The sequence below is a fragment of the Thermobia domestica genome, chromosome 10 (genome assembly GCF_964235325.1).
Source record: "Thermobia domestica chromosome 10, izTheDome1.hap1.1, whole genome shotgun sequence".
In the NCBI taxonomy this organism is placed as follows: Eukaryota; Metazoa; Arthropoda; class Insecta; order Zygentoma; family Lepismatidae; genus Thermobia; species Thermobia domestica.
Genome location: NC_137463.1, coordinates 225,640,200 through 225,661,299, shown reverse-complemented (window position 1 = coordinate 225,661,299; position 21,100 = coordinate 225,640,200). Strand labels below are relative to the sequence as shown.

Here is a 21,100-nt window from a genome sequence, read left to right as displayed (position 1 = left end):
CTGTTGCGTAATTTCATATTCATATATAAAAATCCAAGGAATCTTGCTTTTCTACAAGAAGACCTGAAGACGGAGGAGTCTTAGACCATTACCCGTTCTTATCACCTACAAGCGGATGCAGACATCTTCACTCAAAGTTAGTATACCAGCAAAAACGCATTTCTACTACTCAGTGCCGACACAGAAGAAAAATCATGATGCAGCATTCTTCATTGTTTCTCCAGTACAAATATTACTAGATAGTTGTGAATTGTAAACAATAACAATGAAAGTTGCAGCGAAAGACCTAACGTTATTGATTACAAATACGACGTCACGTATTTCACACAGAAGACAACATAGGAGAATTTTCTTTCAAAATGAATGAAGAAAAAACAAGAGATGAAAACAAAAGAAACCAATTTCGAATACAACAAGAAATACTGGAAAGATTAAAGCAAACTGCCAAAACGTTTAACATTAAGCTCTTCGATATAAACCTTGAATTATAATCAGAGCACCATAGAATTGAAGTACATAACTTAATGTACACATACAGGGATGCATTCTCATTGGGCGCAGAATATAGTGGCTATTTCACGGGATATGAACATAAGATATGAATAGATAAAATCGCTTCACGTGTCATCATTCCCCAGTTATTTCATTTGGAATATGGGAAAAAATTTATAAGCATACTAGCATCAATTACTCGCTTCGCTTGCTTACATTACGAAAAATGAGTAAGATGTTCTGTTAATCACTTTTCACTATTACTAAAGCGCTCTCTGATATCGGTCATTTGTGGTCACTTTTATAATTCTCTCTCCTGCTCCTCCCCATGTAGCCTGGCTGAATTTAGATTTAAACGGCATCCGAACTGTCACTGTTCATCACAGTGACCGCGGAAACCATAAGTTCGGCACTAATATCGGTCATTTACGGTGATAATATATATATCACCCATCTCCGCCCTATGTTGCAAGACATGGCATTCTAAGTGTCACTGTTCTTCTCAGTGACCCCGAAAACTATGGATTCGACGCCAATATTGGTCATTTTTTAATCATTTTTATGTTTCTCCACCTCCCCAAGTTACGGGACTGAATGTGGACATAAACTGGATTGGAAGTTTTACTTTTCAACTCAGCATCCTCAAAAACTATTTAACTGAGCGTAATATTTGCCATCTCTATTATATATATATATATATATATATATATATATATATATATATATATATATATATATATATATATATATATATATATATATATCCTCCACTGCCCAAGCTGTGGGGCTGAATTTGGATTGAAACAGCATTAGAATTGTCGCTATTCATCTCAGCAACCCCGAAAACTATAGATTCGACACTAATATCTGCCATTTTCGATCATTTTAACATTTTTCTTCCCTTCTTCTCCTCTACGTTGCACTGTCAAAGTGATATGATAGAAACTATATCAAGTCCAAACCTCATGTATGTTGAAAATTTCATCGATATCGGTCGGCTAGTTCGAAAGTTATATATATATATAGAGAGATAGATAGATAGATAGATAGATCCTCCTCCTGTAACGTCTACCATCAAAGTGATATGATAAAAACCACACCAAGTTCGAATCTAGTCTCTGTTGAAAATTTGATTGATATCGATCCTGTGATTCAAGAGTAATGAAGTCACAAAGCAGTCATTTTCATTTTTAATTTTTACATATGTATTCTCTCCCCCTCCCCTGCATTGCATCGTGAAAGTAAAAAATTAAAAATCGTCCCTTACCCAAACCACATCTATATTGAAAATTTGATCGAGATCAGTTGGGTGATTCAAGAGTTATTAAGTCACAAACCTAGTCACTTTCAGTTTTATTTATATTGATTTTTGTATATTTCTCCTCCTCCTTCATACCTACGTTGCTTCCTCAAAGCGAAATAACAAAAAATATCCCAATCTTCAATCTCATCTATGTGAAAAATTCAATCGTGATTGCTCATTTGGTTCACGAGCTATTAAGGTTTATTTTTATAACTCCCCTTTCTCTCTCTAACCTAAGTTTTACCTACAAGATGAAATGATAAAATCACTCCCAGGCCCAAACCTTTTCCATGTTGAAAGTGTGATCGAGATTGGTCGAGTGGTTCGAAAGATTAAGTCATATAGTCGCTTTCAATTTTATAACATAGCTTTATCAGTCATAAGACTAAGATTATAACAGAGACACGTATTAGGAGTTTCTCTTCCCCTTTACTAGGAGAGCGGAAACGTAATACTAGAGAATTTAGAGTAGTTTTAAATATACCTACTTATAACAGTTATACGAAGTACCTGTCTGTACCTTTCAATCGACGGAGTACGTTTTACAAGTATTAAAAGAGGGAAAACTAATTTCGATATTGGACATATTCCAAAGTAATTTTCAAATTTTGTTGCACCCAAAAAGTACTAAATACATTACTTTTGAGGTGAATCAACCACCCGAAACCTACAAATTCGAGAGGCGCATCACGGGATACAAGACCAGCGCTCAGATATAATTTATAGAGACTAAAAAGGATATTAGATTGTTCAACGAAGCACATCACCTCGTTTACTGTTGACCTCGTTATTAGATCTTATTCATTTGAACAACAATTCTCCGATTTGAAAGTTTTATTCCAACGGCTGCGAAATTATGATTTTCGTGCTAACTAAAAAATGAAGCGTATGCTATATAATTAATTAGAGGCTTTAGGATTCCGAGTTTCAGGAGAAAATAGCATTTCACAAAAATAGCCAGAAAAAATAGAAACTTCAAGAAACCAACTAGAGTACGGAAATAAGTTTCCCCTTTCGTTTTCCCCAGTGTTGGGCAAAATCGATTGAAATCAATTGCAATTGATCAATCAATTGAAAGTAATTGCTCTGAAAATCAATTGCAATTGATTTCAATTGCAATTGATTTCAATTTGTAATTGACAATTAATTTCAATTGCAATTGAATTCAATCATAAAATTTGCAATTAAATTTTCGTCAGTTGTTAATTGTTAATTGGTCACCAGGCAATTGAAACTTTTAATTGTTAATTGTCAATTGCAAAGGGTGCAATTGAAACATTCAATTGTTAATTGCAATTGACAATTGAAACTTGTAATTGTTAATTGTAATTGTTAATTGCAATTGAAATCAGCAATTAAAACTGAAGATAAGAATATGTGTGTATATTGTATTGTCCACTTGTTACTGTTTTACATATTTCAAATAAGGTACTTATAAGAAATGCTGGACACCTACCATCCCTTTCCCCCCTGGGAAGAAAGCCGTGAAACTAAGTATTTTTTAAATATATTATGTTTATGGTTCTATCCCTCTCGAAAGAACTCTATATGTCCGTCATGCATACAATAGGAATGAGCACGAGCGAGTTCGAGCGAGTTTTCTTTAAAACTCGACTCGACTCGAAGCAGACATCTTTGAGTTCGACTCGAGATCTCGGCTCGAAATATTTCCCCCAACTCGACTCGAATTCAGATCGAGTTTCCAGTCGAGTCGAGCCAATTCGAGCTAAATCCTTTGTGTAGTTCCAAGTACTACTATCTTCAAGTATCCTACATAGACAATATAATTATCAATGATACTACTACTACTACTATGACTAATTATTATTATAACACCGTGTACCTGTATAAACATGGAATATAGGCGGTTTGTATCGGAATACTAAAAACTAGTTAACTGTCGATCTCGGTAGTCAAGAAATCTTCAGGAGGCAAGGACATCGGTCACGAGGTTCTTGGCTTGGGTTCAGGAGGAGCAAGTATTCGGGCTCGAGCCAAAAATTGTTAGAAGTTATGGGACTCCAGCCAAACTTGTTTAAAACTGCTCGACCCGGGCTTAGGGTTGTCAACGACTCAAGCGGCTCGCTCACAGCTCATTCACTTATCGAGCCGAACCGAGAAGTGAGCCGAGCAAACAGCTCATCCAACCGAGCCAGCTCGAGCCGAAGGCTCACACGAGCCGAACCGAACCGAGCTGATTGCTTACCCCAACCGAGCCGGTTCGAGCCATTGGCTCAGTTAAGCTAACTCGAACCCAGGCAATGGACTCGCTTCAACGGAGCTGGTTCGAGCCATTGGCTCCAATCGAGCCGAGTCGATAACACGCCTTTACCGAGCCGGTTCAAGCCATTGGCTCAATTGAGCCCAGTCGATGGGTAATCCCAACCAAGCCAGCTCAAGCTGTACGCTCAGTTGAACCGAGCCGGGCTGGTTGACATCACTATTCCGGTTGGGCTTCTACTTTGGCTAAAAAATTGGACCGTGCAGTTCTCAGCTTTGATGGTAAGAACTACAAAAAATTATATGAAATCTTTAGTTTTACGTCCCACGTTTATGCCGGTTAGGCTAAAGGAGACGGTGATGATGGGAAATGAATGAAATGAATAAAGTGGGAGAACGGGAGAACCCCTAGAAAATCCACGAGCACGGTGTTTGTCCACCACAAAGTCCAAATTGCGTGAGCTGGAATCGAATCAGGGTCCTCAAGCACCGGAGGTGAACGTTCTACCACTGACCCACCGCGCCCCCTGGTAAGAACTACAGTATATACTTATATTGGTGCTCACGGCGTCATTAACTTGTTCCACCACCAACGAATTTCGAGGTACTTTGTTTTACATCTTTTGTGCGTGTTTTGTGTCGCTTTGTGCGCCTATTCCCACATTTTGTGCATCACCGGAAGTGGGTCAAAATGGGCCTACAAATATGACGGAACAAATTATTGCTCTTCCGCCACCAATGAATTTCGAGGTCGTTTCCTTCACATCGTTTTGTGCCGTTTTGTGCGTCTACTTCCGTTTTGTGCGTCACCAGAAGTGGGTCAAAATGGGCTTCCAAGATGGGACGAAAATGACCAAGAGTTCCGCTACTATCGAATTTCGAGGTCGTTAATTTTACACCGCGTACCATTTTGTGCGCCTATTTCGACGTTTTGTGCGTCACTGGAAGACGGTCAAAATGGGCCTCGAAGGTGGGACGAAAACGATCCACTTCTCCGCCACTACCGAATTTTGAGGTCCTTCCTTTTGCATCGAGTACTGAATTTTCGTGCTGTTTCGTGCGCCCATTTCCACGTTTTGCGCGTCACCTGAAGTGTGTCAAAATGGGCCTCCAAAGTGTGACCAAAATGACCCATTGTTCCGACACTATCCAATTTCTAGGTCGTTTCTTTTGCATCGTTTAGTGCCTATTTTTTAAAAAAGTTTTCTGTACCTACTTCCTCGTCTTGTGCATCACCGGAAGTAAGTTAAACAGGTCTTTAAAGTGGGAGTTAAATGGCTCACTGTTCCGCCACTATCGAATTTCGGGGTCGGTTCTTTCACATCGTTTAGTGCCTGTTTTGTACGTTTTGTGCGTCACCAGAAGTGTGTCAAAATGGGCTTCCAAAGTGTGACGAAAATGACCCACTTCTCCGTCACTACCGAATTTCGTGGTCCTTCCTTTCGCATCGACTAGTGAATGTTTCGTGCCGTTTCGTGCCCTTATTTCCACGTTTTACGCGTCACCAGAAGTGTGTCAAAATGGGCCTCCAAAATGTGACGAAAATGACTCACTCCTCCGTCACTACCGAATTTCGTGGTCCTTCCTTTCGCATCGACTAGTGAATGTTTCGTGCCGTTTCGTGCCCTTATTTCCACGTTTTGTTCGTCACTAGAAGTGTGTCAAGATGAGCCTCTAAGGTGTGACGAAAATGACCCACTTTTCCGACACTATCGAATTTCTAGATCGTTACTTTCACATCTTTTAGTGCCTTTTAAGTTTTTGCGCCTATTTCTCGTCTTGTGCATCACCCGAGGTGAGTTAAACGGGGCTTTAAAGTGGGAGTTAAATGTCTCACTGTTCCGCCACTATCGAATTTCGGGGTTGGTTCTTTCGCATCGTTTAGTGTGTATTTTGTACAGTTCTGTTCGCCTACTTCCACGTTTTGAGCATCACCAGAAATGCGTCAAAATGGTCCATCAATGTGTGAGGAAATAGAGCCATTGTTCCGCCACTATCGAATTTGGAGGTCGTTTCTTTCGCATCGTATAGTGCCTGCTTTGTACTGTTTTGTGCTCCTATTTCCACTTTAGTGCGACAACGACAACGGGTCAAAATGGCCTACAAGTATAGCGGAATGTCTTTTTCTGCCATATTTGTAGGTCGTCTTTGACCCACTTTCGTTGGCCTACAAAACGTGAAAATATGCGCAGAAACGGTAAAAACATGCACTAAACAATGCGAAAAAGCGACCTTGAAATTCGATACTGGTGGGAGAGTGGATCATTTTTCTTCCCACATTGAATGCCCATTTTGACCCACTACCATTGATTCGCAAAACGTGGAAATAGGTTTACAAAACGGTAGAAAACACGCACAAGATGATGTGAAGGAAACGACCTCGAAATCGTTCCTGACGGAACAGCATTAACTTGTTCCACCATATTTGTAGGATAACATTGACCCATTTCCGGTGACGCAGAAAACGAGGAAATAGACGCACAAAACGACACAAAAAATTTCCATGTAATTAAGCTAAATTTCCATTTAAGTTTGTAAGCTTAATTATATGGAAAATTTTATACATTTTTCCTTTACGTTGGTCTACTTTACGTTGATTTGGGACTTTTAAATTTTATTCAATTTTCCACTGAAAAGTATCTATAATTCAACAAGGAAATAATTATTAATTATAATTATTATCTATATAATTGAATTCATTGTAATTTGTTCCATAACAAACACTTTACCATTTCGTACTAGCTGTTATGCCCGTTCTTCGCATGGATCAGATAAAATATCAATGTAAACGAACTGAACAACGGGAGAACAAAATAAGAAACATTTCTAAAATTGGATATATTTTGTGTGAATATATATCCAACAACGTACATGTGTTTTCATTGGGAAGGCCGATGGGGGCTGAATTTGAACGTATACACTATCGGGGGTGTCACTATACGTCTGAGCAACCCCAATAAATATGGATTCGACACAAATTCTACTACTTTTACATGTCCCGGTGAACCACCCCTCAGACCCCCTGGGTTCGTATTGTGAAAAAATCTCCTCTGGCCCCCACCAACCCCCAACCAATACCGCGAAAACTATGAATGTGACACTAGCATCTGCCAGTTTCTACTACTTATTACATATGCCGGTAAAAGTCCCTATAATCCTCTGGTTCCAATTAAAAAAAAAAAGAAAACAATGCCTCTGGCCCACAGCCGATGGGGGCTGTATTTGGAAGTCAACGCCAGGGGAGTATCACCATTCATCTCAGCGACAGCGAAAACTATGGATTTGACACTAATATCGGTCATTTTGGATTATTTTTACGTTTCGGTATCCCCCCCCCCGTTGATCCACGGCCCCAAGCCGAACACGGTGAATTTGGAAGTTAATGCGATCGGAGTTTCACCATTGATCTCAGCGACCGCGAAAACTATGAAATCGACACTGATATCGTTCTACTTTTACATGTCCCGGTAAACGCCCCCCTGATACCCCCTGGTTCGAATTTTGTTGAAAACGCTTTGCCTTGGTGTGGGACCTGGACCAAGGTATCTTTGACCAAAATTTGGTAACTCTCGGTCGACTTTTCTGGTCCCCAGGCCGGTCCCGGTAAGCGTCCCCTGGAGACCCCCTAGTAAGGAATTAAAAAAAAAAAACTTTTCGTCTTGGTCTGGGGCCTAGACCAAGCTACCCGTCACCAAATTTTGAAAAGTTTCGGTCCACTCGTATCGTCCACAGGACGCACAAAGATAGACAGACAGACACACGAACAAACTCTATTTTATTTGTATTAGAGAGGTCAGATCCGCCGTTATTGTATTAGTGCGGTGCTTGAGCGATTGATCGTAGAAATTCAAACTCCGATGAGTGATAATTTTATAGGCTTGTTTTATTACAAGTTTAAACTCTTTAGTTAGTAGAGAAGAGGTCGTGAATCATGGGTCCGAGTTGATGACAATGGGTTTTGGTGGGTCTGTGGGTCACAGTGGGTAAGAGTGGTTTATGGTGGGTGGTGGGTCAGAGTGGTTCACGGTAGGTCGTGGGGCACGACGGGTGGTGAGTCAATTGGTCGTGGCTAAAGTTTTCATTGTCCCACGCCCTCTCTGAACTACAGTGTTGAAAATTAATCAGTGAAAATCAATTGCGATTGATCAATCAATTGAAAGTAATTGCTGTGAAAATCAATTGCAATTGAATCAATTGCCAATTAATTTCAATTGCAATATAATTACAGAATTCAATTTCAATTACTTTCCACTGCAATTACTTTCAATCAATTGATCAATTGCAATTAATTCTCCTTTTTCAATGGCCAACTGCAATTAACAATTAACCATTACTTATTTCAATTGTTAATTGCAATTAACAATTAAATTTACAGATTAATTGTTAATTGTTAATTCAATTGAAATTTGCCCAACACTGGTTTTCCCCAGGAAAGCGAACAGCAATGTGAGAAAGAAAGACTGCGGTTGCAGCACAATATTCCCAGGCACAAGTGGGTATCGTTCGCGCGCGATCCTGTAGATGGCATTTTCGCAGAGCCCTCGCAAAGCGGAGACGAGTCTCTTAGTTTGAGCCTGGTAGCTAGGGAGAGTAGCGCATTTTGACGTCATATTCAAAGAAGGAAGTGCGAGTGGTTCTTTGCTATGAATGGGCACATAGCGTATGGGGGGTATAAATCCATAACCGCCTCGTGGAAATCTATATCCTGATGTGATGATGAGACAAATGGTGAGGAGATGATTTTGCCAATTCAGTAAGATGCAACAGCAAGTGCTGGACATACTGAAACCTGGAAGGACCCAGTGATTTCCATCTGTTTCTGGCTTTGAAGAAGGCTCTCGGCAGCAGGCACTTTGGTAGCAATGGCTAAGTCACTGAAGCTGTTCAACGCTTCTTCCGTATGCAGAGCTGTGAATTTTTCCTGAAAGGGATTTTGAAGCTGATACACCGGTATGACAAATGTCTCAATGTACGTGATAGTTATATGGAGAAATGAAAGTACGTGTGATATTTAGTGTCATATGCTAGTTTTTGGTCTATGGCAACTTTTACTGTAATAATACTTTAATAGATGAGTAATATATGTGCATATATTGTTATTCTTGGGAACTTGTTCATAATCTAGCATTCACTTAATATGAACAAACTGAATAAATAAATAATATTTTATTTTATTTTCAGATTTATTACTTATAAATATGATATATAGTACATCGTTAATCAAAAGCGAGTCATTTATGAAATATGAGAGGAGAGGTGCTGGTAATGACACTTCGGGAGAGGTAAATAGTTTTATATATGATTCTACAGTTGCATATCAAGTTGGTGGGACTGAGTTCATTGCAATTTTTTTCAATTAGTTAAATTTTAGGTTTTGTATATAGTGAGACTTAATACTGCGATTAGTAAGCAGTTAATGTGGGTAAATAGAATCAAGTGAGTGAGACTCATATACGCTACATGTTAGTGGAATTATCAAGAAGAATGTTCAGCGTAGTTAGCAGTAACTTCACAGGTTGTAATTACGTTGCCCAATACACAGTTCTTCTTAAAAAATTATTTCAGAATTCCAGGACTGTAATCAAAATATGTCCGGAATGGTTCAATTTCAAACTCTCAATAATCACTGAATTTGTAGGCTAGTAAAAGAAATTCATGATGCAGCTAGAGTTTATCAGGTATTGTCTAAACGCCGATGGAGGTACATTGTGAAGTAGAGCTGTGGTTTCCATCGCATTTATGAGGAAAAAATCTCTTGCATTTACGGTCACATAGGTACATTGATTTGTTTGTCATATCTGTGACAATTCCATGATATTCATTACACTTATATGCACCACTGCCTCGACGATGTGGCTTAAATGTAATTGGAATTTTGCGACAAGAAGGAGTCCTCCGATAGGTGGACCATGATACAGAATCAAAGGAAGGAGATGTTTGTATTGAGCCCTTTGTCTTTGTAGAGCATAGTGAATCTTACCTATCGCTTTCTTGACAATAGACTACCTCTTACTAACTCAATGCTGTATAATTCACCCTTTTTGGAGTTACTCATGTTAAAAACTCAGAGCACTGTTGAACCGATTGCCCGATTACGTAAAATGTAATTTTAAACGTTTATGCATCTTGTGCCGGTATAAAATTCCTCCTCTGGCTCATGGTTTCTCGGGTTCACTGCTTCCGCCAAGTGAACTTTGTGATGGACAGCACCGTGTGCGTGGGTTTCCTCGGGCTTTCCCGTTTCCTCCCACTTTCTTCATTCCATAATATCATTAATTTCTGATCATCACCGTCTCCTTTAGCCTATCTGGCATAACCGTTGGACGTAAAACTTTCATTTCAGTTTATTTTCTAAAATTCCTGTGCTCTTTCACACAAATCGTGTGCACTCTTGGTGCTGCATTATACAGAATACATCTTTTATGATGAGGCGACTTAGCTACTTTCATCCACTATATAAGTAATATAAAACTTTAGACATTTTACCTATTTTTCGGCTTAGAACATAAAGAATGTGGATTTTTTTCTTTGTTTTCCACCAACCTTAATTTTAGAAGTTTAATCATTTTCCTAGTGCCACACACAGCTTTTAAATTACAACAAATGTGCAGGAAACACTACGTAGACTTATATAAATCTCAACTTTGGATCCAAAAATTCTTATCTAAGAATTTCAACTAATGTTACTTAAGTCACTGATAGGCTACTATTGAAGACGAGGAATTGAAAACGTTATTTTAGAACTTCAGGCTGAAAAGACACAGAAGATTGTGGGTAAACTAAATAAGGTTTGTTCTACTGTCGCAGTATTTTCACAGAGATTATCAACGGAAAGGAGAAATTATTGCTATGGAAGGTAACTAGATTTATTTATAAATGAATCGTTCCTTTTGAAGTTTGTTTACCTAGATCATATTAAGACAAAATTGTTGCATCATACAATTACCAACAATGTGCTCGCTATAGTGAATAATGATGAATCTTCTAAAAGTTTATTAGGAATATTCAAACTGTAAGCATTTGACTGCAGTTTTCGTCGTAACTGTGTTGCTACAAGATAATAATGTTCATGTTTACTTCTTAATATTTCTGATTAGATCTTCCTTCAACTTCTTCGTTGTTTAAATGTTTTTCTAATATGTCGGTGGATTCGAAGGAACAAAATCACTAATAAAAAACACATTTCTTGACGTGTTGGGTATGTATCCTTTATCCAAAAAACCTTTACAATCGCTTATACGATTATAGTCATGTTTTTTTTCTTTACTTAGGTTAACACGTTTATATTTTTTCCTTCAAAAATTTTCCAATATTACTCACTCTTTCTCCTTATTTACTTATTTCTATACTTTTCATACCTGTACATGCAGATTTCATACACATTTTAATTGTTCTATGAAATTTAGTATTGTATTAATTAACCATTCCTTGTAATATCTCAATTCACTTATAATTTCCTAGAATAGTAATTTTTTCCCAAACTTCTGATTTAGTGTTCTGTAAAAACGTTCAAGAATTAAAGCTTTAACAACACTGTAAGTTTAATAATGATTAATGTTGTGAATTTTCATAAATTCTTTAACGGCTTTTGTTTGAAATTATATTATTTGATCTATTCGGTTTCCTAATTTTAAAAGTACTTTTAAAAGCTTTTGCAACATTAACGCCAGTCTTATCTTTTACAGGAAATAAAACTGCATATTCAGAGAACACATAAAAATAACCTATAGTAAATATTTATAATAGGCATTTTCGAAACATCTTTTAATACTCCATTATTCATTTCAAAAAATATCACCTATTTCTTTTATAACAAAGTTTAGTCATCGAAATCCTTTTTTGATGTTTTAGAAATTTCTTCCATAGTTTCTTGCTCGATCCCTTTACTTTTTTTCAATACATTCGTATTTACAAATTGTGTTTTAATAATACCGCATTATAGCCTACACCTCTCTCTCTCTCTCTCTCTCTCTCTCTATATATATATATATATATATATATATATATGGGCCAACTTCAAATTTTCAAATAGGAACACGTATTGAATCATACCTCATTAAATAGTACTTGAAAAACGAAACAACTTTTGTAGGAAACAATTTTCGATTTGGGCCACCGTTTTTAAATGGCCGCAAAAAGTGGGTCCTACATCAGATAAAACGTCCAGTGCTTATAAATCCGAAATGGCTGAGAATAAAAGGATGAAACAAAAACTGAGATAGGAAAATGTCATAGGGCACATCACATGGTGTTGTTGTGGAGACCTCCAGGGCCCTCCTTCAAGGGGGCCCAGGGGCCAACTTAAAATTTTCAAATGGGAACACGTATTGAATCATACCTCATTCAATAGTACTTGAAAAACGAAACAACTTTTGTAGGAAACAATTTTCGATTTGGGCCACCGTTTCCAAATTGGCCGCAAAAAGTGGGTCCTGTATCAGATAAAACGTCAAGTGCTTATAGGTCTAAATCAGAAACGGCTGAGAATAGAGAGATGAAACAAAAACTGAGATAGAAACGATGATAAAGCATATCAAGTGGTGTTGTTGTGGTGACCCTCAGAAAACTCCGTGAAAGGGGCCCAGGTGCCAACTTGAAACTGATACAGGACTTTTTGTGGCAATTTTGAAAACGGTGGCCAAAATCGAAAATTGTTTCCTACAAAAGTTGTTTCGTATTTCAAGGACTATTGAATGAGGTATGATTCAATACATGTTCCCATTTGAAAATTTGAAGTTGGCCCCTGGACCCCCTTGAAGGAGGGCCCTGTGGGTCACCACGACAACACAATGTGATGCGCCTTATGACATTTTCCTATCTCAGTTTTTGTTTCATCTTTTTATTCTCAGCCATTTCGGATTTATAAGCACTGGACGTTTTATCTGATATAGGACCCACTTTTTGCTGCCATTTGAAAACGGTGGCGCAAATCGAAAATTGTTTCCTACAAAATTTTTTTCGTTTTTCAAGTACTATTGAATGAGGTATGATTCAGTACGTGTTCCTATTTGAAAATTTGAAGTTGGCCCCTGGGCCCCCTTGAAGAAGGGCCCTGGGGGTGACCACAACAACACCATGTGATGCGCCTTATGACATTTTCCTATCTCAGTTTTTGTTTCATCTTTTTATTCTCAGCCATTTCGGATTTATAAGCACTGGACGTTTTATCTGAAACACCCTTTATATATATATATATATATATTCCTTTTTTATTTGTTCTTTTCTAATATTATCTTTCTTTGTAAAATCTCTTGTCGTCGCGAATTCTGTCGAGGAATTTGAAGCTTAAAATATATAAAACGATAATCATGCCTGTTGTTCTGTATGGTTGTGAAACATGGTCGCTTACTCTGAGAGAAGAACATAGACTGAAAGTATTTGAGAACAGGATCCTGAGAAGAATATTCGGACCCAAGAGGAACGAGAATGGGGAATGGCGGAAGCTTCATAACGAGGAACTACATAGTTTATACGGTTTACCCAACATTGTTAGGGTCGTCAAGTCTAGGAGGCTTAGGTGGGCAGGTCATGTAGCTAGAATGGAAGAAAGTAGAAAAACTTTCAAAGTCTTGACTGGTAGACCCATAGGAAAACGACCATTAGGAAGACCTAGGCGCAGATGGGAGGACAATATTAAGATGGATCTCGCAGAGATAGGAATACAAAGTAGAAACTGGATGCAATTAGCTAAGGATAGAAGTCAGTGGAGAGCTTTTGTGAATGCGGCACTGAACCTCCGGGTTCCATAGGCCATAGAGTCTTTGAGTCTTTCTTTGTATACGTATGCTTTATGCAGCTAACACATTATTATCACGCCATTTGATAGAAAACGCTATTATTGCTATTATTTGATAGAAAATCACAAAGGTTCTCCTTTTATATACATAATAACAATCAGTAGTTATCCTTCTTCCATAGCAGAATTTGTATTTTGTTAAAACCTAATTATGTTTTTTTTTAATTAAAGGTAAAAGTTTCAATTACGGTATCGTTGGAAATTTTTATTAAGTCTTAATTTCATATGCGTTACTTTTTTCATTATTTAAAAGTTTGTGACTATTAGATAAATTATGTTAATGTATTTCTAAAACTGTTTTAGTAAAGAAGACTGTTTGTTGGTGGGTATATATTGTGATGTTTCGACCGCTTACATAGGAGAATTTAGCATTTGTCATTAAACTACGTACATTAATTGAGCATGTAATTTGTTGGATCGTTGAAGGCACCAGTCTACAAACAAGGTGGTCAAATCACTCTCTTCTTCTGTTACTATGTTTATGAGAAATTGGTGACTATCGGTTGAATTTCACAAGTGTTGTAGTAATTGAGATTGAAGCAATGCGTTTTGATAGTATCTCGAATTGCTGAAGTAAATTTTTAATTGAATTTGAACTGTATAATTAAATTTTAATCTACTGATAACAAAACAGAAATTGGCAAAAATAATAGTTAAATTTTGATGAATTTGTATGGTAAGAACAGTTCGGACATTGCAGAGAGCAGTTGCCTTTGCAGAAAATATTATTGCAGAAATACTTTTTTTTTTTAAAAAAAAAAAAGCTCAAGCATTATATGAAACTGGTACTATTATCAGCAAGTCATTTTTATTTCCTTTTTTATAATAATAAATTCAAAGAACAATTTATCAGTTGAAATAAGTTGATGGTTATATTACAATTTACTTTGAATAATTCACAATTTTGAAGTTTCATTTAAATGTACTCTCAATTTAATTTTCGAAATCCAAGCTCCCGATGTGCACTTGACAGTAAACTGCAATCATGTCCGAATTGTATTCCTTTTTTGGTTCTTTAGGAGTGTTTTAGGAAAATATTTCGTATGCTACTGGATAAGTCACTTGAGAGATATATTATGTAACCTGATCCTAAGACATATGATATTTGTGTAGCGTTATGTAAGGCTTAACGTTGACGATCTTGTTGACATACCACAATGTAACCTATTTGAAACAAGTTCTCAGTGGTCGTTTCTTATTTTTCAAGTGCAGAACGGTGTCGTAACAGTAGTAGCATATGTTGACATTCGTCAACAGTTTGTTAATACCTACATTTTGATCTTAGTGTTATGTGGAAGTTAGTCTTTAATTTTCTGTATTGTTCAGTTAGAAATTACTACTTTAAACGGTGGAATAAGGACTCGATTAATGCGTCAGCGTATTTTTCAGGTAAGACTTCCTTCGTCTTGTTCTAATAAGATTTTGTGATATTGCGCTATAAACAAGGCGTGAGGAATTTTCGGGTATCTTTCATTAGAAAATCGTGTCGCTCTCTACATTTTTTAGAAGACATTGTGTCCTTGATTTTGTAGTATCTCATTCCAAGCATTGTACAAAGCACTTTCTCTCTCCTAATTTATACATCAAATTTTACATCTTATATCATTTAACATGGTGTATATTTGTACATGAAAGTATAGATGCTGTAATTTCACATTTCTGTATCTCCAGCTGTATATGAACAGTTGATTCCTTGAATTCTTGTTGGCAAATTGCGGGAAAGGTTATCAAAAGTATTACATAAATAACAGTTATTAATTTAACACGTGGAGAAGTTAGTTTTTTGTTAAGATAAATCTTTACAGAGTGAGAAGAAACCAAGGACTTCAAAGGGTTAGGCTCTCTCTTCAGCAAATGATGAATGACATTAGTGATTTAATCTGTCGGCTGATGTTCTAAGTGCAGTTGATAAGTCAAAACGGTTGAAAACAGAACAAAATTCAGGATTATCCAAAATGAAATATATATATCGTCTGCTTATTTCAAGTGTGACATAACTAAAAATTTCTGACTTCTTAGGAGAAGCGTTTGACAGTTTCGAAACGCGATGAAAACAAATTGACACAAGAAAGACACATTGCTTCCTAGCGCGCAGTTTTGGAAGCACATCTGTGAATTTTTTTTTTATCAGAGATACACATCAAGATTAGCTTTCATTTTTTTGCCCATAAGTCAAGAGGGGCGACATTTTAGTTATGTTACTCTTGAAATACAGACGATATATGTTTGAATACAACATTTTTAATATGTGCAAGTATTACGAAAACGTGGTGTTGATTTATTTAAAGACGAGCGTCTAAGGTTTGTGTTTTATGAAATACATACGATGACAATGAAAGAGAAGCGCAGTGTATACACACCACAGACATAGACTTCAGTAGGCAATTGTCGTGCTAAAGTCAGTCATCATGGTAAGACGGAAACGAACGAGGGAGATGATCTGGTATATTATAAATATAATAGATGTCGTTGTCATCGGTGATATGGTGCTAAGTTGTGAGGTATAGTGTCATAAATACCTTTAAAAGTATATACAAATTCTTATACGGAAACAGGTTTCACCATCTGCTTGTTGAACGTCGAATAATAATGGATGGGAAATTGTTAGGCGACATAGTATATATATTTCAACCTATACCGGCAAGATGTTGGGTAAGAAGAAAATCAATGTTCATATGTAAGGACTGTCTAATACAGCAAGCTTATAGGACTCGCAAATCAAATAACATGACATTTTAGTATGAGCAATCGGTAATAGAATTCTACGGAAGCGTTATACCAAGGGATGTATTCCAAAGTTAAGATATGTCTAACAAAAACATTTTGTACATATTCAGTAACAGAGAAGCATTTAAGACCCAAGATGTTCCAGATAGACTGAGAATAGATTGAGCCACAGAATAATCCTCTGTGTGTTCTTATCTAGATGAAGCTTCTAAGTTAGTTTAGAGTCATACATATCAACAACCTGTGGTCATTAACAATGGCTGGAGAGAATAATGTTGAAGAATGGCTTTGAAGTCTCGCAGAACCGATTAATCTTAGAGGGGTGCTTCGTATGTAGAAGGTCAATCCTGCTACAGAGGTTGTTCAGCCTACGTTTGGCCGATTTCGTTCCTTTCTCCTCCTGAGCAGAATGGACTCACCCGACCTGGCTCGTGGCGTCCTGCAGCATTGTGCAGTGGCTTCCTTTAAACGGAGTTGTTTTTCCGCGCGGCCGACAATAACGCACAAAACAGGACCATTGTTTTGAGTGTTGAGTTAAGTTTGTTTACAAGTGTGTGGGTTTCCGCTCTGTGACCAAAATGCCGCCCAAACTAAGCCGGTTTTGGAAGTCTATGTTGCGGCTCTTTATGACGCCCACTTTAGTGTTTCTGTCATTAGAAAACAGTGCAAGAAGAATGGTTGTAACATCAGTTTAAGTAGAATAAAACATTTTTTTTAAATACAAGGGCAACGAAGGTCCACCATTTGGATCACCAACGAAGTTACCTAGGAAGCGGGAATGCACCAAGGCCACCTCCACCATGCAGAGAAAACTTCACAAAATAGCAATGCAAGAAATTCCGCACACAAAAATGTGTATGGCTAATCGTTTTAACGTGTCTTTGGGGACTGTGAGCCGGATGTTACACCATCAACTCAAGCTGGAAAAGGTCATGAGAGCTCGCGGCCATCTTCTCACGGATGCCCACCAAAAGGAACGAACGAGTAACGTCCGGAAGCTGTACGAACGGCATCTGGCAGAACAAAGGTGAGTGTACGTCGTAACGCTTGATGAATCTGTCGTAACGCTTACCTTTCCAACTGCGGCAAACCGAGAGCCATCATGTACCGAGAGATAGGCGCCAAGAACTTCAGAATGTGGGCCAATGTCTGTGGAGAATCCTTCTCAAAAGAGTTCATGGTCGTTACTGGCTACTGTTACCGAGGTAAACTGAAGATTCGTAGGGTGGCGAAGAACTGCAAAATAAATTCGCAGTATTTTCTGGAGCAGATCATGCGGCCGATCTACGAGCATGAGATTCAAACAATGTACGGAAATGACGCCAATCTGGTGCGCATTCACATGGACAAGGCCTCATCACGTTCCTCACGATCGTCCCTCGCATTCTACAGGTAGATGGAGGAGGCAAGTGATATACAGGTGATACCTTTCAATGAGGCACCTGTTAAATCTCCAGATGCAAGTCCTATGGACTATTGTGGATTTGGATTGCTGAAGCGGGCTTTGGGAAACTGCATGTGGCAACTGTGGAAGGACTTTGGAAAGCGTTGCAAAGGGAATGGGACAAGATTCCATTCGTAGTTCTTCAGGGAAGCCTATTACAGTGGAAATTACGCTGTCGGGCTATTGTTAGGAACCAAGAGAAACACATCGAACACTTACGGACCTGGCGCCATACATTCTTCTAAATTCTTAGGTAAGCAGAAATTGGCCAAATGTGGACTGAACAACCTCTGTATTAACTGTTAGTCACCAAGTTTCACATCATTCCATAAATTCTGCAACACTAGACTGCAGTCTTGTGCTGGAATGCTGTATGATCTCACTGATAGAACGAGAGGCTATGTAATCGGCGTATCAAATAAGAACACATTTATTTTAAATTTAGGAATATGAAAGCTGTATAGTATGTAATACGTATTAAGTGTTTTCCATTATTAGCGTGGAATGTAAGCAGAACCCTGTGGAATGTCGCAATTTGGAAAAAATAGGTTGCTACATAGAATACCTATACACATATATCTATCTCCACTGTATAAAAAATGAAGAAATAAAACGGACGTAGCAAATCTTAACGTTTAGTTTCTGTGACTTTAAAAGAAGTTCATAATATAATTTTTCCATTTTGAGATCGTTTCGTATGTGGCAAGATAGGGTGTTCTTGCTCTATTGGTTGGTAATTAGTGTGGAAAGTTTAAGTAACTGATTAATAAAGTAAAATATTGGTCAAAAGCATGGCTGGTGTTTGGGTGATACGTTAATGTCTATGTTGACAAAGGAGTTGGGTAATGATTTTCTTAAACAGTTTACCAAAGGGTGTTGATAGACACATTGGGCGGAGAATATCACAGCATGTGCTAGTTATTAGGTTTAGCAAACATGCAGATTTTGGATACTTCCTACTCCGTAGTGTATAGCCGATACGGAGAGTAAAGGTGTAAAGGGCAACGAGTATTGTGAGTAAAGAGATTAGAATTTATTTTATCAACTTATACGAAATATGATCAGTGGCTCGTATAGTGTCACGTTTCTTACGATTTCCGCAGATTTCTTATTCAGTTCAGTAGTAATTGGTACTCTTAGAGCGTGGTCGAGGATAATAAAGTATGAAGGAATAGTTCTGAAGCTCTAATGGAAAACAAGTCTTTACATTTGTAATAGATAGGTGATATTGCAAGCTTGAAGATTGTTGTATTTGCGATATGAAAGTATTTGCCTTATTGTGGCCAGTAAATATAAGAACAATATTGTCCATCAAAGGGTACGATACCATAGTACTTTTGTTCGTGAGCCTATGGAAGGTTTTCCAATACAAACTTGGTGATGATTATTCATTTTTCTTATTGCAGGTAGTAATCCAAGCCCAACGTTTGTATCTGATGAGATAATAGGTAACAGTTCTCTGCAATTAGCGGTGCTGGGGATGAAATTCTTCGTTTCTGGGAGATCAGAGATTTTTTAAGGCTAGAACGCAAGCCACGAAATTCTTAGAGGGGTACGCCCTCTTTTAGGAATAGGATTCGAGGTAAAGAGTTGAAGGAGGATATTTGGAGTGAATCTATGGGAAGTATATATATATTACATTTTCAATCTTTAGAATAATTTATTTGAAAAAGAAAATATATATATATATGAACATGTACGGACATTATGATCTTTGCGATCATAGGCATATAGACTGGTGAATGCATAGATATAAAGTACACGTACAAAAATCATAAATAATTTACTAATAGATGATCAGCAAGTACAAAGTAGCTTGTGAAACCACAAACAGAACATTGATGATATAATATGGTAGATGTAAATAAATGTGCATATTGACTGAGCATGAAAAATGGGATGAAATGCAATTACATCACAACACAAGGGAAAGTTAAATCAAAGATTAGTTTTATCTTTTGCCTAGGGATAATACTAGGCTAATGGAAATTGGTGGAGCCCTGTTAGTGAGATAGGGCGTGAAAGGGAGGTAAAAAAAGTTATAATAGTAACATGGTCTGCACATGTGAGATGGAAGGTAGTGAATAGTGTTGGAAAGAAAAGGGTGGTAGGATAGTAGCAATCAATGAGAAAGTTACTGTGTAATTTTACCATTTAAAATTTAAAAATCAAATGTAATAAGAGAGTAAAGATCACGGGTGGGACATGGTAATAAAATGCGATATGAGATTTAAAAAACATGGCATTCGGAAACTGCACGCTTTGCATAGTATGATGAAGATGCCTATATCCAGGCTGGAAACCATACGTAAGCACTGGTCGAAGGAAATCTTTATATGTATTAAGAACAAAGCGGAAGGAGAGGTCCCAAGTAATTCCGGTTTGTCGTTTGAATAAATTAAGTCTCTTATGTGTCTTAGTTTGAACAGAGTTGAGGTGAGAAGTCTAACAGAGACCATGGTTGAAAATGAAGACAAGATTATGACAGTTTTACTAGGATATAGCGGTATATTGTTCACTCGTAATGAAAGAAATGATGAATTATGGTGGAGGTTTGTGCGTTTGCGAGGTGGTATAAAATCTATGTTTTTTATTGTACTGACATAAATTCTTAAGTGCCACGTTTAGACACCAGTTTGTAAAGCGATTCACGACTTCCTGGAATGCAAGATTCATTTGTGAAACTGTGTGGCAAAGAGCAAGAAATGCCGATGTTGGTATATTGAAGCAGATTAACGTTTCTTGTTATATCTGTAAAACCAGCAACGAAAAGTAGATATAAGGAGGAATGCCACATAACACAGAAATGGGATATGAAAACTCAAAATTTATGAACATAAGTAAGGCGGCAGACTATAAAATAATATATATGCCTTATGTAAGTCATAGCAAGCTAGGGTTTGATAAACCTCTAAATGAGCGCTAAATGCCACACTTTATCGAACGCCTTTTCGAGTTTTGACAGTAGAAGACAAAATAGTTGGATCATGTTATAATGGGTTTATGATAATCATTATGAGATGGAGCAACTGGTCGTTAATAAAAATATCATTAATTAATAACGTGACCAGGGCAGAAACCGTTTTGAGAATAAGATGTTGATCATTTAAATAAGTAT

At 37.4% G+C, this 21,100-nt stretch overlaps 1 protein-coding gene across 2 annotated transcripts in view; it reads left to right on the top strand.

Annotated features, from left to right (window-relative positions):
• LOC145663017 (phospholipid-transporting ATPase ABCA3-like) overlaps positions 1-21,100 on the top strand; it is a 373,059-nt gene that overhangs the window by 51,217 nt on the left and 300,742 nt on the right. Inside the window, exon 5 of one of the 2 annotated variants that reach the window (XM_081729148.1) lies at positions 9,197-9,297. In XM_081729148.1, coding sequence (XP_081585274.1) covers positions 9,197-9,297 — 101 coding nt within the window. Of the gene's footprint in view, positions 1-9,196; positions 9,298-19,424; positions 19,565-21,100 lie in introns of those variants that run through there. The other variant, XM_081729149.1, reaches the window with a different exon arrangement.